A 25,703-nucleotide genomic window follows, 5' to 3' on the forward strand; every position below is an offset into this window, starting at 1 on the left:
ATCTGAGGGAATTTAGAGAGGGGGAGGAACATTGTGTGAATTGTACTCTCATCAGAATTGGCTCAAAGAGAAAATAATTGACATATTTGTTTTATAGAGAATTCTCTCTCACCTCATTAAAAAGGGGGAGAGGAAAAGGAAAGAGGAAAATAATAAGGGAAGGATACAAAAAAGGAGAAGGGATTTAAAAGGAGGGGGAGAGATATTATAAAAGGGAGGTCTGTGTGACACAAATGGGGCCTATAAGTTTAATACTGGGGAAGGGATTCAGGGAGGGCAAGGGAAAAAAGCATAATCTGGGGATAATATGATGGCAGGAAATATAGAATTAGTAATTTTAACTGTAAATGTGAATGGGATGAACTCTCCCATAAAGCAGAGGCAGATAGCAGACTGGATCAAAAGTCAGAACCCTACAATATGTTGTTTACAAGAAACACATTTAAAGCAGGGAGATATATACAGAGTAAAGGTAAAAGACTGGAGCAGAATCTATTATGCTTCAAGTGTAGTCAAAAAAGCAGGGCTAGCCATCCTTATCTCAGATCAAGCAAAAGCAAAAATTGATCTAATTAAAAGGGATACAGAAGGAAACTATACGTTGCTAAAGGGTACTATAGATAATGAAGCAATATCAATACTAAACACATATGTATCAAGTGCTATAGCATCTCACTTCCTAAAGGAGAAGTTAAGAGAGTTGCAAGAAATAGACAGCAAAACTATAATAGTGGGAGATCTCAACCTTGCACTCTCAGAATTAGATAAATCAAACCACAAAACAAATAAGAAAGAAATTAAAGAGGTAAATAGAATATTAGAAAAATTAGGTATGATAGATCTTTGGAGAAAAATGAATAGTGATAGAAAGGAGTATACTTTCTTCTCAGCAATTCATGGAACCTATACAAAAATTGACCATGTATTAGGACATAAAGATCTCAAAATTAAATGCAGGAAGGCAGAAATAGTAAATACTTTCTTTTCAGATCACAATGCAATAAAAACTACATTCAACAAAAAGTTAGGGGTAAATATACCAAAAAGTAATTGGAAACTAAATAATCTAATCTTAAAGAATGATTGGGTGAACCTACAAATTATAGAAACAAGTAATAATCTCACTCAAGATAATGACAAAGATGAGACATCATACCAAAATTTGTGGGATGCAGCTAAAGCGTAATAAGGGAAAATTTTATATCTTTAGAGGCTTACTTGAATAAAATACAGAAAGAGAAGATCAATGAATTGGGCTTACAACTTAAAAAGCTAGAAAAAGACCAAGTTAAAAAAAACCCTATCAAATACTAAACTTGAAATTCTAAAATTAAAAAGGGGAAATTAATAATATTGAAAGTAAAAAAACTATTGAATTCATAAATAAAACGAAGAGTTGGTTTTAAGAAAAAACCAATAAAAGAAATAAACCTATGGTAAATCTGATCAGAAAAGGAAAGAGGAAAATCAAATTGTTAGTCTTAAAAATGAAAAGGGGAACTTTCCACCAATGAAGAGGAAATTAGAGCAATAATAAGGAGTTAAAGTTGCCCAACTTTATGCCAATAAATTTGATAACCTAAGTGAAATGGATGGCTATCTCCAAAAATATAGGCTTCCCAGATTAACAGAGAAAGAAGTAAATTGTAAATTAACAGAGAAAGAAGTCCCATTTCAGAAAAAGAAATAGAACAAGCTATTAATCAACTCCCTAAGAAAAAATCCCCAGGACCAGATGGATTTACATGTGAATTCTACCAAACATTTAAGGAACAATTAGCCCCAATGTTATATAAACTATATGAAAAAATAGAGAATGAAGGACTCCTAACAAATTCCTTTTATGACACAGACATAGCACTGATACCTAAACCAGAAAGGTTGAAAACTGAGAAAGAAAACTATAGACCAATCTCCTTAATAAATATTGATGCTAAAATCTTAAATAAGATACTAGCAAAAAGATTACAGAAAATCATCCCCAGGATAATACACCATGAGCAAGTAGGATTTATACCAGGAATGCAGGGCTGGTTTAATATTAGGAAAACTATTAGTATAATTGACCATATTAATAATCACATTAACAAAAACCATATGATCATCTCAATAAATGCAGAAAAAGCATTTGATAAAATCTAATATTCATTCCCACTAAAAACACTTTAGAGTGTAAGGAATAAATGGACTATTCCTTAAAATAATCTGGAGCATAGATTTAAAACCATCAGTAAGCATCATATGTAGATAAATTGGAACTTTTGCCAATAAGATCAGGAGTGAAACAAGGTTGCCCACTATTACCATTACCATTCAATATTGTATTAGAAATGCTAGGCTCAGTAATAAGATTCGAGAAAGGGACTAAAGCAATTAGAGTAGGTAATGAGGAAACCAAACTATCATTCTCTGCAGATGATATACTTAGAGAATACCAGAGATTCTAATAAAAACTTATTAGAAATAATCCACAACTTTAGCAAAGTTGCAGGATACAAAATAAATCCACATAAATCCTCAGCATTTTTACACATTACCAACACAAGCCATCAGCAAGAGATACAAAGAGAAATTACATTCAAAATAATTGTCGATAGTATAAAATATTTGGGAATCTATCTAACAAAGGAAAGTCAGGAATTATATGAGCAAAATTACAAAACACTTGCCACAAAAATAAAGTCAGATTTAAATAATTGTAAAGACATTAAGTGGTCTTGGATAGGCCCAGCGAATATATTCAAGATGACAATACTATCTAAATTAATCTATTTATTTAGTGCTATACCAATCAGACTCCCAAGAAACTATTTTAATGACCTAGAAAAAAATAACAAAATTCATATAGAAGAACAAAAGGTCGAGAATTTCAAGGGAGGAAATAAAAAAAAAAAATCAAATGAAGGTGGCCTAGCTGTACCTGATCTAGAAGTATATTATAAAGCAGCAGTCACTAAAACCATTTGGTACTGGCTAAGAAATAGACTAGTTGATCAGTGGAATAGGTTAGGTTCACAGAACAAAATAGTGAACAACTATAGCAATCTAGTGTTTGACAAACCCAAAGATCCCAACTTTTGGCATCACTATTTGACAAACACTGCTGGGAAAACTGGAAATTAGTATGGCAGAAGTTAGGCATGGACCCACACTTAACACCACATACCATGATAAAAAACTGGGACACTGATACATTGTTGGTGGAGTTGTGAAAGAATCCAACCATTCTGGAGAACAATCTGGAACTATACCCAAAAAGTTATCAAACTGTCCATACTCTCTGATCCAGTAGTGCTACTACTGGGCTTATATCCCAAAGAAATACTAAAGAAGGGAAAGGGACCTGTATGTGCCAAAATGTTTGCGGCAGTCCTTTTTGTAGTGGCTAGAAACTGGAAAATGAATGGATGCCCATCGATTGAAGAATGGTTGGTTAAATTATGGTATATAAATGTTATGGAATATTATTGTTCTGTACGAAATGACCAGCAGGATAAATACAGAGAGGCTTTGAGAGACCTATATGAACTGATGCTGAGTGAAATGAGCAGAACCAGGAGATCATTATACACTTCAACAATGATACTGTATGAGGATGTATTCTGATGGAAGTGGATTATCTTCAACCAAAAGAAGATCTAATGCAGTTCCAATTGATCGATGATGGACAGAATCAGCTACACCCAGAGAAGGAACACTGGGAAATGAGTATAAACTGTTTGTATTTTTGTTTTTCTTCCCAGGTTATTTTTACCTTCTGAATCCAATTCTTCCTGTGCAGAAAGAAATTCGGTTCCACACACATATATTGAATCTAGAATATACTATAACGCATTTAACATGTATGGGACTGCCTGCCATCTAGGGGAGGGAGTGAAGGGAAGGAGGGGAAAATTAGGAATTGAAGTGAGTAGAAGGGATAATGTTGTAAAAAAAAATTACCCATGCATATGAACTGTCAAAAAAAATTATAATTATAAAATTAAGAAAAAAGAAAAAAATATTAAAAAAAAAAAAAAAAAAGAAATAATTATGAGGACCAAGAAAAATTTCAGAGCTCTGAAAAAAGGTTTAGAGGACAGAAACAGGAAATATGGGAGATGGGAGTAGGGAAGAAGGGAAATAAAATTCGGATCTACATCCTTGGATTCTAAACCCAGTACTCTTATTACATCACATGGCCTCCCAGACATATGCAGCATCATAAACTAAATTTATAAAAACAACAACAACAAAAAAAACCCAACCACAACAACAACAAAGAAATGATAGCACTTTCTTTTGAACTTTATTCTTTGTTTTTTATCCTCCAGCAATTATTTACACATCATTTGTCTGGCAACTAATCTTAGTCAGAATTGTTATACCCCATATGTTGTTATCAAGTATATTATGTGACTCCCCAATCAATTGTGCATACCTTCTGGGAAGGGATCATATCTTATTGGAAGAGGTATCAAGTAATAAGTACTAAGTAAGCACTTAGGAGATACTTACTAAATGTGATTTAAAATGTAGCTCCATTACTTACCTTACTTGAACCTCCACTTCCTATTTGCTTTAATATGGAATAAATTCTTCCCTTAACTGAAATGTATTCATTTGAAGAAAATGATCTTGAAATCTTAAGAAAAGAGAAACCGAAGGAGTAAAGACAACTCTTAGTAATCTATTTTCACTCAGTAAAACATAAATTGTCTGTTTTACTGCAGAATATTATATTTTACCAATACAGTGACCCTATTGGTTAAGACTCTTTAAAAACAGCTCTATTCGCTTCAGAGGCAAACAAAATAAGGAATCAAACCTAATTATCTCTAAAATCCTTTCCAGCTCTAAAATTTACATAAGACTAAATCATTAGATTAAAAAGCAAAAACAAAAAACCCTGAGCTATAGATTAATAGATTAACTATAATTTTTTTTAAACTAGATATGTGATTTCACACACACACACACACACACACACAAAATTACCAATTCAATCAGATATCTGCTATAAAAAGTATAATTGTAATAAGTTGCTTGGGACACTGAGAGATTAAATGACTTGAAAAGTCACATACACAGTATATGTCAGGATATTCCTGAATCCAGGTCCAGCTTTCTATTCACTAGACCTCACGTAAAAATATTTAACTAGTGTGTTTTTAACTAGCTAATTAAGTGTTTTTAAAATAGATCAAAATAAGTAGTAAAAACTAGAGCCAATCAGATCAATTAGGTTCATAAACTTTAGGCACATGGGGATTTTGAGTTAGCACAGTCCAAAACCAGAATACATAAAAATAATGACTGCTTTATTTCTAGAAATATTCAAGTTATTATTATATTACTATCAAGGAGCTGCAGAAGTGATTTGTATACTGGGAAAGTTAGAATAGATTAGGTTTGTATTTTCTTCCTACTCTAAAAATTCTATGAAAACAAATACATGTAAAATATATTTAAATTATCATCATAGGTGGGAAAGGGAAGAAGAAAAGAGAATATGCACTTACTTATATTATGTTAGGTATTAGGTTAAGTGCAAATATTATCTCATTAAATTAAAATTAAATTCTTTTTACCTGTAAGCTTTGAAATGGAGTAACTGGTGTTTGTTGTTGCTGTAAGTAGGAAGGCTGGCTGTAAGGAGTAGAAAATTGATGTCCGGATGGAAAGTCATTCTTCACAACTGGAGTTCTAAAACTAGGACATAAATTATTGTATTGTTAAAAAATATTAACGTTTTACATATGTTTTTTAGTTTTATTATACTAGAAAAGTTAGTATATTTCCAAAGTCAACTTATAATATCAATGTTATGCCACAGTTCTCTTTTATTGTCCTGTTTCCCTAATATCCTGACTTCTTAATTGTTCTGCCTCAGTTTATAACTGTTCTGCTCAATCACCCCTTCCTCCTAATCATAATGATCCAGATAAGGAGAAAAACCTTCTACCTTAGGCATCATCAGAGTGTTGGGTGCCTCTCCCCATTCTGTAATCTCAATTATCAAATATCTCCCATGCCTCCCCTCACCCTGTCAGAACAAGATTGTCAGAGTCCCATTCCTGCTCTCAGCACCCTGACTACACCCCTGCCTCAGTCTACCCCAAGTCTGAGCCATATGTATGTCATTTAGAATACACGTTGTTTGCTGGATTCTTGGAGGTGATAGTCTCATTCAGTCCTGGGACCAAACCATGGATCCATTTGGTCCCAGTAAATCTCTCCCTTTAAATAAATTATCAAATATTCTCTAATCTCTATGTTGCCTCATTTTCTCTGACATTACATTTTGGAGACTCCAGTGAGATATTAGAACATGAGGGCAAGATTAGCAAACAGAGACATTTGGGTCTCCTTCTTAGCCTCAGGGAGGCTGGGGGTCTGGGTTCTTTGCTTGGAGAGGCCAGCCCTCTGGATTTTTTTCCAAAGCCTCTGGGAAAGAGAGCAGTTTCCAGCCACAACTGTGCCTGAAGCCCAACAATGGACACACTATTTTGGCCATGGGAGAGCAAGTCTAGATGTCTTAAGACCGGTTCTGTTCTGTCTGTGCTAGCATCTGGATTCCCAGAATAATGAAATGCTGACGGGCATAAATTCTGGACACAGGGGACACTACCTGGGTGTCTCCTAAGACACATCTAGTTCTGTGTAATAGTTGGCACAACTCTAGGCATTCTAGAGTATAAATCTGGTTATCTTTTTAAGACACCATCTGGCTCAAGTTTTGAAGGCAGAGAAATGCACCAAATGGTTGAAAGGCTAAAAAGGCTCCGTTTGGATTCTGAGAGGGAAGACTCTAGAGCTGCAACAACTTCCTTCGGATATTCTAAGGTTTCCAGATAACCCCTGGCCTGTGTGTGAAACATTTTGACTGCTCAGTCTATGTCTGTGTGTTCTGTGTGACTTGTTTGTCCTGTTGGGAGCTCTGCAAAATTAAGAAATTTGGGAATGGGTTATTTCAATATTGCAATTTTAGTTAGTATGAACTTATTGAAGTCCTGTTAACTTGCCTGAAAGGGATCACATGGTAATTAGGTAAATGTCTGACTTTTCTAAAGGCTCCAACTCTGGCCAAAGTTGGAGCTTAGGAATACTCCATTAGGAATAATGGTGGCCACGTGGGGCCAAGAAACTATGCTGTTTAGTGAAATTCATTATTTGAAATATAACAGGAAAAGCAATTTTATATTATTGGGATCTTAAAGCTGTATTTGATTGGGTTTTAAATTAAAATATAGATTATTTGTTCGTATCTCCCTACTTAAATGCTAAGTATGTTGTTTTCTAGAAGTATTGGGTAATTTGTAAACTATGCTCTATTGAGTACATGTATAAGTTTTATGAAATTTGGTTCAGTTATTTGCGAATCTTGAAGTTTAAAGTTTTTTAAAAAGTGAGTTAAAGACAAGGGACAAGAGAGATTGATTTGCAAAAGTAATTAAAAGTTTAAATGGAGCATGTAGTAAGAAGGATTATCGGTTTGGGAGTATTTAAAGTATTTTGGAGAAGGTTTGAACAAACAGGCATTGGGAGGAGAGATACACAGATGGGACAGGAAGAGATTGTGTAAGAGGAGGAAGAGAGAAAAATGGCTTTCCAGAGATAGGGAACAAAAAGGCATAAACCCTTAGTGAATTTGCCATTTCCCATGGGAATGGCGATACCCCATGAGGTTGGGGCCTGTCTTTTAACTGGCAGATTGGATCCTGGGGGAAATGGAACCCTAAACAGGTTAGTTGTGAGAAGTTGGGGTTGGAAAGCATGGTGGAATGGGGGAAGGGCAACCATGTGGAAAGGGACAATCTAATCTCTCTCCCCCCATTTTAAGATGGTGGTTTTTTGTTGTTGTTTTTAAATAAACTTCAGCTCCTTGCTGGTTCAAATATTAATTGCTTCTACTGTTTAAAGGATATTTTTATGAATCTTTCAGATTCTTTTACAAAGAATTGGGTATTCCGTATAAGTTTAACTGAATGTATCCTGAGGTTATCCCCATCATTTAAAGGGCTTCTGAAAATAAGTTTTTCCTTGTCCTTTTGTAAATGTTTCTGTTATATATTTAAGATAACTTGTGAACTTATTGAAATAAATTTATTAATGTTATCAATATGAGGTTATGGTATTCTAAAAGTTTAATAGTTTTAAGAACCTCCAGGATTCTTTTATGTGGCATTAGGATATTCTAAGTTTTAATTGATTGTATTGGGTCATCCTAAAGTCATTTAAAGAGCCTCTGAAAATATTTCTTTGTCCTTTTGAAAATGTTTCTGCTATGGACAACATGCAATTTGGAATATTTGTCTGTGTATTGGGTATTTTAAAAGCAAAATGATTTGTATGTATAACATTCACTTGTGAAACTGTCTACTTAGATATGAAAGAAGTGAACTTACCGAGAGAAATTCTTACTGTTATAAATAGAAGGTTATGGTAAATATCTGTTTAAGATTTATCTGAAGTAAATTATTATTAGAAGTAAAATTCCTTGGGATTATGGTTAATGCTATTTAAGAGTTTTAAAGCTCCACCCTCTAACAGTTAGTGGGACAATTAACTGAAGTAAAAATGAATTAAAGCTATTTTATCCTGTTTTGCTGAAAGTTAAGCTGCTGGCCAATTCATGCTGGCCTCTTCACATTTTGTAGCAGTCTGTTCTGACCTTTATTTGTTAAATTTGTGTTTTTTGTTTTAGATTTTGGTCAAATTACAGGTATTGACTTACTTCTGAGACATGGATTAGCCCATCTGAAGCTCTGGTAGCAAGCAGCACAGCCACACCCATGCCCTACCTGGACTGAGCATCTGGGACAATCCTCAACATGAAACAGTTTTTGAGAGACCACTGCTCCTGATGTAATTTGAACTGGTAGAGTGGTTGAATTATTGGGAACCACTAGACTGCTTATATAAAAGAGCCAGCTTATCTACAAAGGATTCCAGCTGCACAATTACTTTCACTGTCAAAATGACTAACATCTATCTTGCCTCCCAAGGACACTCAGGGAATTCTTGGTATTATTTGGGATCCAAACAACAAATTATATCATCTGTGGTTAGGGAGAGCTTCATCTTTGATATGTTCAGGACCAAGTGCAAGTGCTGGAAACAGTGTTTTTGGGGAAAAAAAAAAAAAGGCAACTCAAAGTTCAGGGGGTCCCTTCATAGCCCTTAACAATACCAACTAAGATAAGTACAAACAGGTTTTTTTTTGTTGTTGTTGTTTTTTATAAAGACTTAGCTTTGGGAAAGAGCTAAAAAGTTTATTTACTATCTGTCAATGTATTTTTTGTTTCAATATCCTACTGTTATTAGCACTTTAAAACGTATTCCCAAGGCAGGTTAATTCATCACTTTGACTGATCTTTATATCATTTAAGCTGTAATATAACATCACATACAGCATTTCTGACTACTAGGCTAAGACAATAGGTATGCTCAGAAAAGTTTATTTAACATAGCCATGGAGGGGGGGGTATATGCACATTAAATCCATGGCAAAGTAGACTGGATAATTTCTAAATTCAATTCCAATGCTAAGGTACTATAATTTTATATTTAAACAATTTCACAAGGATGACCAGTTACAGTGACATGCATTGGAAACCAGAGGGCACTGTGACACTCAAATCTATTTCCAAAGCATGCTTTAAAAACGTGACTAGATTTGCCAGTTTTTGTGGAGTTAGAAGTTTTCCTGCCACACACCCCCTGATAATTAATATATTATTTCTTTGATCATTTTCTTTGAAAAAAGTATTAGACTTGCTTAAGTCCTGGAAATTGTGTTCTTCAACTATATCACACTTTGTATTTAGTAGCCTTCTGTGGACCATGGACTCAAGTCATGACTGTCTGCATAACTAATATTTATATGACTCTTTTAAAATCTACAAAGAATTTTATATATACATTACCTTTTTTGAGTCTCATAATAACCTTGTGAGAATTACCACAGCTATTATCACCTATATTTTAAAAACAAGAAATCTAAGACTCAGAAACGTTACATTATTTATCCAGGGTAACAGAGTTAAATAAATGATAAAGCCAAAATTTGAACCTGAGTCTCTCTGACACCATGTCTATATTTTTATCCCCACTATGCCATTCTTCTTACTCACTTATGTTCAGTTAATCTTTTCCAGTCTGAATTGTCACTATTATAATAGTCTTCATAAAGAACCTCACTTTTTTTGTCTTAATCAAAGCAGAAACGTCAAGTACTCTACTATTCTGAGTAGTTGGCACAGTGTTAGTACTCAGAAAGTATTCAAATTGAACCTCCTTTTCCCCACTTCTCAATTGTCCTGTCCTTCAAAGCTAATTACTTTTTCTTTCTGATTTTGAGTTTTTGGTGTGGCTTGCTTTAGGAGGAATAAAAAATAATTTATGATTGTTTTGAAAAAAAATTTTTTAAAAGCTTAAAGAAAGCAAAGCTATTACAGATCAATCAGAAATGACATCAAATTCATTAGTCATTAACTAATCCTATCACTGCTTACACTAGTACCTTTTTTAAAAAGAGTATCTACCCCTATCTAATCATCGTAAAGAAAAAGGTTTAACATCTGTATAGGTTTAGGACATATATGTTAATAATATTAATAATAATAATGATAAACTGAGATGAAAACTCATTGAAAAAGATAAATATGAAAGGAAAAGGCATTACCAGGCCATGTAGTCATTTAATGTGCTGCTGCTGTTGCTGCTGGGTGTATTACACACAAATTTGTTATCAATTCTTTTAGGAACTGTTATTGGTGATGACTGTTTTGAAATAGTTAGGCCAGGTTGTTCAAAACTGGAACGTTTTTGCTAAACCAAAAACAAACATTTTGAAATTTAAAATGATTTTCACATTCAACTCTGCTTATTAAGCTTTCTACATAATCAAAATAGAAAATAGAAAAAACAGAAAAAAGAATGCTCACACATAACAATGATAATCTGCACCTATTTTTATGCCCCTTATTTTCTATTCTTTTTTTTTGCTGAGCAAGTGACTTGCCCAGCATCACATAGCTAGGAAATGTTAAGTGTCTGAGGCCAGATTTGAACTCTGGTCCTCCTGACTTCAGGGCTAGTGCTCTATCCACTGTCCCACTTAGCTGCCCCTTATTTTCTACTTTTAATTAATTTCTTTAAATTAATTAAAAATTTGAAAACTCATTTCTCAGTAATAAAGGACTATATAGATTTCAACAAAATACTTTTTAGTTTTAATAATCTATTCCTAAAAACTTCTATATTCTACCCAATATTATGTTTACTATCTTTTATAATTTAAAGATTTCCCAAAACATACAAGACCATTATATATGGAGCAAAAATTTTAATTATTCAATATACTGAAAACTTTTTCCATTTTAATTCTCAGTCCATTAAGTATGATACACCAGCAAAGGAAATCTCAGTTGCAATATTATGATATTTTTGAAATGGTATTTAAATAAAGCCTATCAGAATTATACATTTGTGTTACACAACAGGAATAATTATGTTCAAAGATTACCTCTGGTAAGGCATTTCGGTTTGCCTCGGGAATTTGCCAATGATTAGAAGTTGCAACAGGATTTTGGTTTAAGGATTCTGATTTTCTGTTACTATTACTACTGAAATTAGACAGTCGATGGATCTGGTTATTTTCTGGTACTTTTGGTTCTTGATAATGCACTCTGTTTTCTGAAAATTGTATTAATATACAATGTTTAGATAAACAACTTAACAATAAAATCTCAACATTAATAGGATGCTACCAAAATTTTGTGCAAAGGTTTCTCTTTGTTCTAAAAATCCATAATATATCTTTGGCATGTCATCATGTAAAAGATCAAGTACTAGTGAAGAGAACTTTATTATTTTTGATATGAGTGTCTCCAATTAGTTATTTAAAAGTAAATATGCAACCATTTCACTAGTAAAGAAATACAAAGTCTTTATTTTTCTTTGCCCTTTAATTTTGACCTACACACTACAGAATTCCCAAAGGCAAAGGATATATAATATTACAAAGAAAACTCCTAATAACCAGAAAAACAATGGTTAATTGTTATCCAGTTAATCCAGTTATTTTATCACTTTAAAATATTACTTAGTATTTCAGTCTCTAATCAACCAGCAAAGTTATTTTATACTTATATTTATTATACGGCACTATTTTGCCATCTGCATAAAACAATCATCATTGATATTCAAAAGCATAACCCTGAGGTACTACCAGATCCTAAAAATTAAAATATATTGAATATAGCTTTATTTTTATTGTATTTTTCTTTCAAATACTGATAGTCCACAAATGATACTATATGAACACTAAGTCCTTACCATGTCAGACAACTGGTTTCACTGTTATAGAAACCAATAAAAACATTAGTTCTCCCTGTTTCTCCACTAGATAGATAAAATCTATTCTCAACCAGAACACTTAAATACAGACTAGACAAAGCAATTGGATCCAAATATTTTATCCTTTAGTGTTATATGTCCAGGACTATTTGGTGCTTTTTATTAGGAAAATATATAACCTCCAACTTGGGTTGAAAGAATACTCCTAGAGTTAATTCTTTCATTTCGCAAACTATACACACTGTAGAAGAAACCACAAAGAAAAACAGAAATCAGTCACACTATCAGATTTATTTCTTGGTGAAAAACAAATACTAGTCAAGTACTTTACAAGAGTTACAACTGGACAATCCATTAAACAAACTGCACTACAATCAAGAATCATTGCACTAACTTGTCCATCCTTTTTTTCCTTCATGTTAAATAATCTTTTATATAAAACCCTCAGTACTTCTCTCTCAGATTATTCCTCAAAGAGTTAAATTTTTTTTTTGTAGAAGTGTGTTTAGACGCTATCTATTTCAACCTGTACCTGAAACATTCCCTTCTAAAATTTTTCAAGTGGTTGTCATTCAGCGTCCCTTTGAAAACTAAATATATAACCTGCTACTTCCATAGAAAGCCATTTTCCTTTTGAGCAGCTCTAATTATCAAGAAATTCTTACACAATACTTCCCCCCCCCCCAACTCTTCCACAATTCTCAACACATGCCTACTCACCAAGACACAAGAAAAAACAGGGTGGTGAAGGAATATACAGCTATCTATAGACAAAAATTATTCTTTCTACTGGTTATTTCAGCTAATCCTCATTTAATGGAGGCAAGAAAAAAAATGTCTGTGGTATTTTTATTTTTTAAAAGATAAAGAACAATGAGTTGAAATATTTCATTCTCTTTTTTTCTACTTTGGATCCCTTACCTTCTTTTTTGGTTGGAAGACAAGATTCTGTTTTATTCCTTAGTGTCATTGTTGAATCAGTTGTAAGCTCTGAATCCTTGTCACTGGATAACTGAAAATTCATAGAGTAGATATTTTCAAATATCTACATGAAATGATTGAAAAGCTTCAAAATGCCAACTAAAGTAAACTGATAAACATACCTTTTATCATTTTTTTCAGTTAAAAAAATCTTAATTCAACTTAAGATCAGAAGATCTACTATTGAGCACTTTCACGTGTACACACACATACACACAAACACATATTTATAAAGTGTCAGTTAAGACAAACCTGTGTATGGTAATTGTAGCTATAGAGAGGCTAATATTGGATGAATCATTTTTATTGAGGCTAAACTATATTAGCTTTAAGAAAGGGTAGAAATTTAATGCATATATGGTGCCTCATGACCACAAGTTCTAAGTTGTTTTTTTTTAGTATTAATTCCTCACCCAAAATAATTACATTAACTTGAACATTTTTTTGGTCAATATAATATTAAATCATTAAATTAAATAGTATACTTCTAAAATCACTTATCATTAAACACAAAACTATAAAAAAATATTAAATTATGCAGGATGAACTGTTTTCCTTGTCTTTAATTACTGCACACTATATAAGAAGGGGTAAAATAGCTTTCTTTTTCCCTGCCCCACAATTTCTGTTCAAATAGCCACTCCAGACCATTTTACTGTCCATTTGATTAAGAGTTCCTCTGCTCGACAAAGATGAATCTTCAAGAAAAGGACAAATTCTGTTGCTGGGGACCACATAGGATATGAGAATATATGTCATTTAATATTTTTGTAGTAAATTTCAGAACACAAAAAACAATTAACTTGTAATATTATGACTAGAAAGAATCTAAATAATTTTTAATAACTTAGGATTTTATTTTTTTTAAATATATAAAGACTAAAAATCTGAAATACCTTTATATTTTTTAACTCATATGAATCAGCTTCACTTGCTTCCAGTTTTGGCACATTGAAATCTTGATATTCTGATCCAGGGCTTTGTCTGTCATCCATGAAAGAAAACAACTTTAACATTCATCTTAGAAACTCATCTCTTTTCTATTGAGCACAAAATGTGTTACAATTAATATATCCATAACTATATAAAATAATAGATGCCCAATAAGAGGAGCATGATATAGGTTATAGAGTAGTAATCTAGAGTCAGAAAAATCAGATTCAAATCTCAACTTTTCCATTGAGAGATATATCTTGGGCAAATCCCTTAATAACCTCTCTGAGCTTCATTTTCCTTATGTGAAAAATGAAATGGCTAGATTAAAGTCTCCAAAATTTCTTCCAGCTCTGGCTATATGATCTTAAATAATTGTTTCTTTCATTTCTTTCTTTTGGGGGAGAGGGAAGGCATACATTTTGAGTTCCAAATTGTTTCCTTCCTTTCCTCCCAATATCACATTAGAGAAAGTTCAATGTTATACACACACACATACAAAACTATATAATATACATTTCCATGTATCAGTTCTTTCTATGGAGAAAGCATTTTCCTTCAAAAGTCCTTCAAAGTTGATTTGAATGACCATGTTACTCAAAATACCTAAGTCCTTTGAACAAAATTGCTGTTATTGTATTGAGCATGCTTAGTCCTGCTCATTTCAGTTTGCATTATTTCATGCAAAAAAAAAAAAAAAAAAAAAAAAAAAAAACAAAACCCTGCTAATCATCTCTATAGCACTGAGGCATTCTATTATAATTATATATGACACTTTATTCAATTATACCCCAATTGATATATCTCGTCAATTTCCAGTTATCTACTACTACAAAGAAAACTGTTGCATATTTTAGAGTATGTAGATACATAATACATACATATATACATTATATACAATATACATGCATATAATAAATAATACATAATAATTTAATTAATTAAAATTAATATATTAATAAAATAAAAATATTAATGAATTTTTAAAAAATATTTAATACAAAAGTGTTTTAAGTTCTGTTCAGATAGTTCTTGGGTTTCTCTTAGAGGTACACTCCTAGATACTCTCTCTTTATATATATATATACACATATATATATTTATATACAAAACTGGAAAGTAAATATGAACTAATAGCCATTTCTGTTACCCTTCCAATCTGAGGATCTGATTACAATAGCCAGGCAAAGTCTAAAAGGTATTTTCTTAGGAAAGGCTCTTCTAGACTAACTTTCAAACCAAAACTTTTATTTCAACCGTCATCCCCTCTAATTAATAAAATATACAGTAAAAACTAGCACATATAATTTAACCAATTGGAACCAAAATAATATGCTTTTATTGCTTCCTTGACCCCAAAATCACAGGGTCTAGAAAGGAATCACCTCCCATTTGCCACTCCAGTACTGAAAAAGAACTTCCTTCTTTTAAGGCAGTTACAGAATAAAAATTATCTATTAGATGCAAAGCTTTGTGAAAACACAAAAGATAAAGTCTATCTAATAATACCACTCTTTTCCTACACATTATTTTAGCAAGGTAATAAATTACCAAAGAAAGCCATAACATATTCAATGTAACACAATACACAACTGTTAACACTGACTTAGCTATAATTCACATTAGTTATATGAGTTCTAACAAAAATGGTTGTTACTAAAACAGGTGGTGGTGACGAGATTGACATTACAACTACTACTTATATATCAGTAATAATTGAAAGGTGGATGTATCCTAGGCACTGTCCATATAGATTCAAAGTTATTTAAGCTTTAAAAGCTTTGGGGATCCCTGCATTTATGTGAACTCCTCACATGAATAAAAATACTGTTTGTTTCAGACTTCCAACAATGAATCAGGATATGAGCCTAAGTTCAAAAATCTTTACAACTGGAAGGCACATTAGTAGTTAGCAGAGGAGAAAACTGAGATCTAAGGACATTAAATGAATTGTCCATTCATACAGTTAATAAATGACTTAGGGAGAATTTAACCCAGATTTTTTTGACTGCGCATCCACATGGATTTAAAAAAAAAAGTAGTTATTAGTCTATAAGACAAGACCATTTCAATACCTTTCCTTAACATATTAGAAGTAAAAATATATATACATGTACATGTGCATATGAAGACATGGACAACACATCTTACCTTTTTGTAGAACTCTGTCCAGCCAGACCATCTTTCTCCACAGGTCCACCGGGGCTATTTATAAGGTTAACTGGAACTCTTCCAAATGGGCATGACTAGAGATTTTGGGAAAGAATGAAATAACTAGGTGTGAAATTAAATAAAATCTAAAGCCCAAACCCTCACAATCATCTTTACCATGCCACACAAAACATTTTAAAACTCTTACCGGTTTAGACTTGTTTAATTGCTTTAAGGGATTTCTACTACTCATTTCTGTATCCTGAGGGGGTATGTTCTCCCTAAAGAAGAAAATAAACCAAATTTTTAAAGTATAATTTCTATGCAAAATCATAATGAACAGACATCTTCAATAACTTAATTTTCTTACCCATATAAAAATCTGGCCACATTAGATAGCCTTCTGGAATCAGAATTAATATTTCTATTCTGTAAATTTCCAAGTGGGTTTTGGAATGATTCCTGGGTATTTAAAATGGGAACTGCTGTAAACAATATAAAAAAAAAAGCTTAATTTATATATGCACATGATTGGCTATATGTCACTTCTGAATATAATTTATGCTTTTGTCTTTAATTCCAAATTACCCTTCTATACATCAAAAATTTAACAAGAAAATTGCCCTGTATTTTAAATTTGCTTCCATTGGTCTCAATAGTGTTGCTGTTCAGTTGTGTCCAAACTTCAAGACTCCATTTTCTTGGCAAAAATGCTGAAGTGATTTGTCATTTCCTCCTTCAGCTCATTTTGAATGAAAGTGAGTAGAATTAAGTGATTTGCCAAGGACACAAAGCTAATGTCTGAACTCAGAAATGACCCTACCTAGCTTTATAATGACATATGATCCCATTCTCATCCCCACAGAATCACTCTGTGATTCACTGTCCTTTCTATATTGAAGTTTTAAAGTCACTTTTTAAAGGTAGTTTCTAATGCACTCTTATTAACATAAACACAAACATATACATATCATACTTAAAAAAAAAATCCTGAATCTTTTATTTATAAGTGCCTACCATAGACCAAAAAGGAAAATATGTACTGAGATTTACCTAAATAGTTGTTTTTTTCCTCCTCTGAAAGCAACTGTTTTTTCTGTAGATTCAAATTCCGCATGGCATTTTCTAACATTTCTTGTGGGACTGCACCACATTCTAGAGCTTTCTGGAGAAGCTGCTTACTTTTTTTAAAGTTGCCTAACAAGCAATGAAAAACAACATTGAGACCATAACCTTGTCCTTTGTTATACTCCCTCCTCCCCCTGGCAACTACAGTTCTTTCAGTCAGTTCTAGTTTATAACCAGAAAATAGGAAAATAAACAGAGGTCTCTATCTGTAATTTCAGAGTGAAAGTAGAGAATAGAAGCAACCAGAAGAGGCAGAAAACTTAATAAGAGTAAAATTTTATACATTTTAATATGCATTTTAAGACTTCTATAAAAAGGTTACAATTTATGAAATATAATATGTAAACAGCATTTTCCAGAAACATGTACATTATAGATTATAGTTTAATCACCTACTTCATACAACATAAATTTTTAATTTTAGCTCATCTTTTAAAAAATTGATATGGTTATAAGGCCCTTAAGGATAGAAGTCACCTGAATCATCATTCTCCCCACACTATACATACCCCACACACACTCTCAATAAATATGCATCAATGTACTATTAGCCACAATCATGCTATTAGATGATTTTATTTAACTATTTTCAAGGAATCTACTTTGTAATTGGATTTTTTGGGAAAGTATTATTAAATCAAAACCAAAATATATCCACAAATGTTGCTAAACATGCAACCAAAACTCGATAATTTTTAGAAAATCACATGTATTACTCTTTCATATGCTTCAATAACTACTTCACAGATAGTGACACAGACCTAACAATTATAAACACTTTGTCTTTTTTTCCTGTGTAGCATAGAAGAACTATTATTTTCTTCTTTTAATTTCAGGGGTGCTATATCTGGGTTTATTGTTGTATGAAAGGCCCAATTAAGGAAATCTTCTGTAAGTGATCAACAAGACCTTAGAAAGTGGTTTCCATCTTTGGATATGGCTTAATCCTAAATTGCATTAGAGTAGCAATAAAGATATAGCTAATAGTTCTGTAGATAACAGGGAAAAGAAGCAAAAAATCCAAATAATCCCCTGGTCAAGTATAAAAATCATTTGTAACCATCTATGCTATTGCTGCCCACCAGTCATTTGATAACTAGACTTATTTTTGTAGATAATTCAAATTTCAAAAAATGTAAATATCCTCAGATCATTACCACTACCATTTATCACAATGCCTGCCATAAAAGAGTTGCTTAATAAATGATGTTGATTAACACTAAATATTAAGTACTGTTTCACAAAGTACTACAACTAATAGTGTAGAGCCTTTAAACTAATTTAGTATACGTTATTAACAATAAAGTAAAAGTATCAAAAAAATTAATTTTAAGCATTAATGTTTCATTGATGTGGAAGATATAAAGAGAAGACTCAAACAGAAACTAACACTTATGAGCCATATGCTAAGAAAACAAAAAAAAAAAATAAAAATTATAAACTCAAAAGTTCATATGGAAAATGCAAAATCAATAAAAGAAATGCAATTAAGCTTTTTTAAACTTTTGAACTTTAACACTAAATATCTCCATATACAAAAGATTTCATACAAGACTGTATACAAAATTGCAAACCTTCAGCTTGCTTTCTTTTTAAAGAAACTTACAAAATTAACTTGTTTAATCTATATTTACTTATTTAATTTAAAATTGCTTTATGATACTTTTGTTTTTTGCCATTCTATTGTTATTTTCTATCTCCTCTTCCCAAATGATTAAAAGGTTTTTTAAATCTTTTATTCTGACTTTAGCAAAATTAAACTGAATGCTTCCACATATTATACACTAGAAAAAGTGCATTGTACACAAAACTGTGTCCAACATGCACAGCTTCCTTTTAAAATATATCTAATAAATTCAACATGTAACTTTTAAAGCTATCCTACTTATCTACTTTCTTTCTTCTTATATGTTAAAAATTTTAATGAGTTTTTTTCACTTATCTTTCTGATAATTCTATTCTTATCTTCCTTCCCAAGTCTACCCCCAACCATACCCCCACCCACAAATTTTTAAAAGTAGAAAAAATAAACCTTCATAATAAATACACTTACTCAGACAAATCAAATCCCCAATTTAGTTCTTTCCCAAACTGTCTTATTTTGTAACTGAAGTTATTAACTATCAGGAAGGGAACAGGCAAGCTTTATCATCAATTCTCCTATATAATATTTGGGCACTGTATTGATCAGTCTTTCAAAATTATTTTTCTTTACTTATTTCACTTTTCAAAATTATTTTTAAAATTAAATTTTATTTAATTAACAAGTATTTATTTGCTCTTCTCTCCCACGAAACGAAAAGAATAAAACGAAAGAATAAAAAACCTTATAACAAACATATATAGTCATGTAAAATAATTCCCACATTAACCAAAAATGTACCATCTTATCCTATACCATGAATCCATCACCTGCCTTTCAGAAAGAAGATAAAATTCTTTAATAGTACTTTGACTGCAAACATGATAGGTCACTGCATTAACTGGAGATCTTAAGTATTTCAAAATTTTTTGTCTTTAAAATGTCATTATTGCATTTTGTTCTTTTGGTACTACTTGCTTCTTTATCAGTTCATAAAAGTCTAAGCCAGGTTTCTCTAAAATAAAGTTTTGTCATTTCTCATGGCATATTCCTGTACTATCATTTGCTCAACCATTCTCAAATGATGTATACTCTGTTTCCAGTTTTGGTTTTCCAATAAAATTTTATTTTTTTTATGAGCATTTCTTTCTTTGATCTCTTTAGGGTAATGGTATAATTGGTCATTTCAAATTACTTTCCAGAATTCAAATAGCTAAACCAGTCCATTCATAGATCCATTTCCCCAATATCTCCCAAATACTTATAATTTTCCATTCTTGTCAATTTTGCTAATCTGATCAATGTGGGGTATTGACTTAATTTGCATTTCTCTATTAGTAATTTGTACCTTTTTTAAAAAAATGATTACTGAAAGTTCAAGTGCCTATTTACATCCTTTGACCATTTATTGGGTGCTTATTTCATTCTTCAACAATACACGCTAATCCTCCTGAGATTCTCTGAAACTATGATTTCTAACATATATTACTTTATCTGGCTTTCCCCAAGTAATGCATACCTCCTCATTTTCCAGTTCTTTGTTACAATAAAGAAATGCCAGGGGTTTTTTTTTTTTTTTTTTAAATCTTTTTTGGACTATAAGCCTAGAAGTGTTATTACCAAGCTAAAGGAGCATAATTCCTAACTGCTTTCCAAAATAGCTGGACTAACTACTAACAATGGTACCTGTTTTCCCACAATCCCCCCAAAATTAACATTTTTGCCAATCTGATGTTTAATCTTGACATTCTCCTTATCCTTTGTTCATGAACTCTTTATTTTATACATATATTTGAAAAGTAACTTATTAGTTGCTCTATTTGTTTAGATTGTGACCTTTTATATTTAAATCATGCACCCATTTGAAACTTATTGTGGGATACTGTGTGAGATTCTGGTAGACACCTAATTTGTGACAGAAAAATGTGAATTAAAACTATTCTAGAATTTCATTTCCTATTCATCAAATTACCAAAATTTTTAAAAATGTAAATAGCATTGGAGGGGCTGTGGGAAGACACAGTGATATAAAACTGGCAGAATTTTCAATTGATTCAGTTCTCCTAGGAAACAATTTGGAATCACATGAGTAAAATTACTGAATTGTTCATACCTTTTAATCTAATGAAAAACAACCTAAAGAGGTCAAAGACAGAAAAATACCATATATACCAAAATATTCACAATGCTATTTCCTGGCATAACAAAACAAAAAATTAGAAAGAATCTAGCTACCTAGCAATTAGTGAATGACTGAATAAATTATGGTACATGAATATAATAGAATATTTCTGCATCTTAAAAATGACAAAAGGCATAATTTCAGAGAAAACTTAGGTCTATATGAGTTGATAAAGAGTCAAATAAGTGGATCCAAGAAAACAATTTATACATTGTAAAGGAAAACTTTGAAAGGCTTAAGGTATGAATGCAAAATACTCCAATTTTCCATGTTATCCACTGCCCTTTCTAGTCTTATTCCTGTTTGCCTCTGTGCTTTGAGTTTTTTATCAACCATGACCCAGAGTGCTATATGTCACTAGCCTCAGTCCTGCTGCTATCCCATAAAAGATATTAGAGGAGTAGAAAGCTTAATTAGAGGAATTAGGAGCCGTTGGTCAAGAAAATATGGAATCAGAAAGTCATCAGTCAGAGACTACAGGTGACAGAACAAAGCTTAAGTTAAAATACATAAATCAAGAGTGGGGCACAACCATTCAAATTAACAGATAAATACCAAGCATTGTGTTAAGTTCAATAGTCTTTAGGCACCAGAAAACTTTAACTGTATCTATACAGTCTGAATAACTCAAAGAACCAAATTGGTAGGATCAGCTCCTACTAGGAGTCAAAGCTAATTTTTTTTTTAAGAGAATTGATTAATTACACTTTAAAACAGATAAGGACAGTATATGTATAGGTAATATTACATTTCTAAATGGAGAGACATGTCTTTTCCACCACAGATACTCAGTTATTTTAATTCCACGAAGCTTCCTTTAATCAAAAGGATTAATACTTTTCTGGTTTGGGAAAAAAAGAACATCCTCATGGTTCAAATGTTTATTTTCTTTCCTGAATGATGAAGGACTCTTGGCCATATGACCTATATCTCTGATGTTTGCTTTTAAATAGCATTTCAAATTCAAGGACATATTATGCTTTTATACCTGTTGTCTCAAAAACTCACTTCATTTTATATTGATTTGATACAAAGCATTGAACTATAAACAGGTAAATAAAATAATCTTTCAAAGATTAGATATAAGACATATTTATAACATAGATAACCAGTTTTATTTTACCTTGAGATAGTTCAAACTGTGCAAAAGATACATGCACAAAAGCAAATCTCTTGCAATTAGCTTTGGCCATCTGAAAACAGTCACGTGCATCATCTGGTTCTTGAATACTGTAAGATGTCATAATGAAGACTGGAATTAGATGAGAATAAAAAGTGCCACAGAAAGTTAACTTTATAGTATCAGTAATTATTCAAAATATGAGCATCTCAAGGGTTTGTTCTCTCAGGCTGTCATGTAATACTGGTATTACTAAGAATACCGATTTTCAGCATAATATATTTTTCTGTGCAATGGAATAAAAGTAGAATACAACCCATTATGTATATACCTATGAATTTTAACTGTATATCCAGTATTTTTATATCTTGGACAAATCTGAATGATCTTGGACAAACAGCCATTAGTAGGCATAAGATTTTGTTACCATTTGTGTAAAAGTTTTAAGAAAAGACTGTTTACAAATAATTTCTGTGGTAACATTTTTTCAAGTCATTTCTATGAATAGTCTATATAAATACATCAATAAAATTAAGTACGAAATGATTGTATAAAACTGCATTGTTAACTTTGCCTTTCTTCCTAAATAATTAGACCTAGTGTATAAAGAATCATTTACTTAAATTTAAAATAGTTTACAATTTTTCTGCTTAGCAACAACATACTAAAAATGGAAGGTAAGGAAGAATTTCAGAAAAATATATTTTGAACAACTTATAAAAACATTAACATTTGTAAATAATAATTTTATACTTATTTTGATATTCTGAAATATTTATAGTATTTACAAATAAAACTATCTAAATTTATCTGGATAACATAGAACAGACTAACTCACAAGCAATTATTGCCTACATAATGGGAAGAATTTTATGTCAATTGTGACACAAAGTCAGAAATGAACTCCCTATTCTTACCTGTGAATACTACAGTTAATACTTACGCTTTCAGTTCAGCAAATCTCACTTGAATTCGAGCAAAACTTTCATTTTGACCATATTTGTCTGGAGGAAGCGCTTCAATTGCTTGACTATAACGGCCAATCAATTTATTTAGAAATCCATCATCTTGAGGAACACTTTTTTTTTCTATTTTTAGCAAAAAGCTTAACCAGTTCTCTGGAGTATTTGCTGTCATCATAATTCGGTTAACAGTTCCTGAATTGTCTGAACAAAATGATTAAAATGAACTATTATGACTGAGAAATAAAGCTATATAAAATACATAAATTCTAAAAAACAATACTACATCCAATAATAACTCCAGAAACATATGTAACTTCTGAAAAACTACACAATTAAATAATAACCTAACATAATGCTTTAAGTTTGTAAAGTGTTTTTATGTATATTAGCTCATTTAACACAAGGTGTACTATTATTAGCATATATAGTACTCAAAAAATTACATTACACATCAATTCTTTGGTCAAAATTCTCTATCAAACATCTGTGATAAGTATCAGCCTTCTTTCAGTGGCACTTAAAACCATCATGTTAAGCTAAAAAGCTACCCTACCTCTATAAGCAGCTGGTAGTACAGTGAATACAACTTTGGACTTGAACTCACAAAGATTTGATTTGAGACCCTGCCTCAAACACTTATTGAGATCTTATAAAAGTAATTTAATCTCTCGCTGTTTTCTCATCAGCAAAATGAGGACAACTAAGCTTATCAAGATAAAAATATGCAAAATATATTGTAAACCTTAGATACCATATAAAAATTGTTAATTCTGAATTTGTGTGCCTTTTAAATAGGCTACTTCTATCACCCAAAATATGGATCATCACTTTTTAAAATATATTAAAATACTTGTAGGTAATAGTTCTTTCCTTGTTGAATCTCATCTAATATTTTATTATTTATGATTTCCTTTATCTAGATCTTCTTAGTATATGTACATGCCATTTGTCCTACCCTATTGGCACTGCTTTTAGATAAAGGTATGAATTTCTTTAAACAGTACATTCTTGAAAAGTGTTAAGTAAAATAGCTTTAAAAACACTTATTAAGCAGGCAGATTTAAAAATATCTATAGAGGCTCACAATTCTCAAAATTCTAAAGAAACGCACTATTTATAAAGAAGTCTATAATAAAAGTTTTAGTAAATCATAATTTTCATATATCAAACTTATCAAGCATCAGGGATTGAATTTCTTCTGTGAATTTTCTAGATAACTTGTTTTATGTTTACTGTTTTTAATCCTGACTCTTATCTGTTTACTTTTCTTGTGAAGGTTAATAACATAGTTTGCTATTTCCTTCACCAGGTCATTTTACAGAGAAGGAAACTGAGGCAAAGTTAAATGACTTGCCTAGGATCACACAGCTAGTGTCTGAGGTCAGATTTGAATTCAGGAAGATGAGTCTTGATCTCAGATCCAGCACTCTATGCATTGTGTCACGAAGCTGCCCCAAAGATAATTTACATAGAATTAAAAAAACAAAATTTTTAAAATTGTATTTTAATCCCAGAATTTTTAAAATTATTTTTATCAGCTCACATTTTATGGTACTTAAAGGTATGAAAAAAATAGCAAAAGACTATCTGTCTCACAGTTCAAGAAGCTAAGGGTTTGAGAGTCTGAGACATGCTCATGATGATTCAAACCCAATTCTACTGATTATTAAGGGTGCTCAATTTACTACATTTTGCTGGCTTCTTAAATAGATTTGCTGACCTTTTTCTTTATGACTTGGTATAATTATGTATAGGATTATGCTTTTTAAAACAGTGATATCTTCAGAAGCAACTCAGGTATACAGGGCTGCTTTCTCCTATAAGTAACTTTTAAAAGCAATGTAGAATTTTTAGCGAATTGTGGAGTTTATGTTTTTCATCATTATCTTGGAAAAAGGGGTTGATATTAAATTCTTGACCTCTTTTAAATAGTACCACTTGTAGCAGTATAGTTCATTCAGATTCTTTGTGACCCTGAGAACGTAAGAGGCATAAGTGGATAAAATCTTATAAAGTTGGTCCAAGTTCATTACTTCTATGACACTACCCATATTATCTTCTGAATCTCCTTCCCCTTTTGCCTTCAATCTTTCCCAACATCAAGATCTTTTTTAATGAGTCCCAGGTCCTCTTTATGTGGCCAAAGTATTTGAGCTTCAACTTCATTATTTGTCCTTTCAAAGAGTAGGCTGAATTCATTTCTGTTAAGTATTGAACTGATCTGATCTTTTTGCTGTTCAAGGGACTCGAAAAAGTCTTATTCAGCACAATTTTAAAATATCAATTCCACAGTTCAGATTTCCTTAAAATCCAACTTTC

At 31.7% G+C, this 25,703-nt stretch overlaps 1 protein-coding gene across 3 annotated transcripts in view; it reads right to left on the reverse strand.

The window, feature by feature from the left end:
* Positions 1-25,703, reverse strand: part of TTK (TTK protein kinase) — a 49,521-nt gene that overhangs the window by 16,603 nt on the left and 7,215 nt on the right. For 2 of the 3 annotated variants that reach the window (XM_074310445.1, XM_074310442.1), the window contains exons 3-14: positions 23,363-23,585; positions 22,423-22,529; positions 17,461-17,604; positions 16,778-16,892; positions 16,616-16,688; positions 16,408-16,502; positions 14,220-14,307; positions 13,264-13,354; positions 11,510-11,679; positions 10,667-10,812; positions 5,571-5,691; positions 4,532-4,624 (exon numbers count right to left, since the gene is read on the reverse strand). In XM_074310445.1, the coding sequence (XP_074166546.1) occupies positions 4,532-4,624; positions 5,571-5,691; positions 10,667-10,812; positions 11,510-11,679; positions 13,264-13,354; positions 14,220-14,307; positions 16,408-16,502; positions 16,616-16,688; positions 16,778-16,892; positions 17,461-17,604; positions 22,423-22,529; positions 23,363-23,585 (1,466 nt within the window). The remainder of the gene's footprint in view (positions 1-4,531; positions 4,625-5,570; positions 5,692-10,666; positions 10,813-11,509; positions 11,680-13,263; positions 13,355-14,219; positions 14,308-16,407; positions 16,503-16,615; positions 16,689-16,777; positions 16,893-17,460; positions 17,605-22,422; positions 22,530-23,362; positions 23,586-25,703) is intronic. The other variant, XM_074310444.1, reaches the window with a different exon arrangement.

The sequence above is a fragment of the Sminthopsis crassicaudata genome, chromosome 4 (assembly GCF_048593235.1).
Source record: "Sminthopsis crassicaudata isolate SCR6 chromosome 4, ASM4859323v1, whole genome shotgun sequence".
NCBI classification, from domain to species: Eukaryota; Metazoa; Chordata; class Mammalia; order Dasyuromorphia; family Dasyuridae; genus Sminthopsis; species Sminthopsis crassicaudata.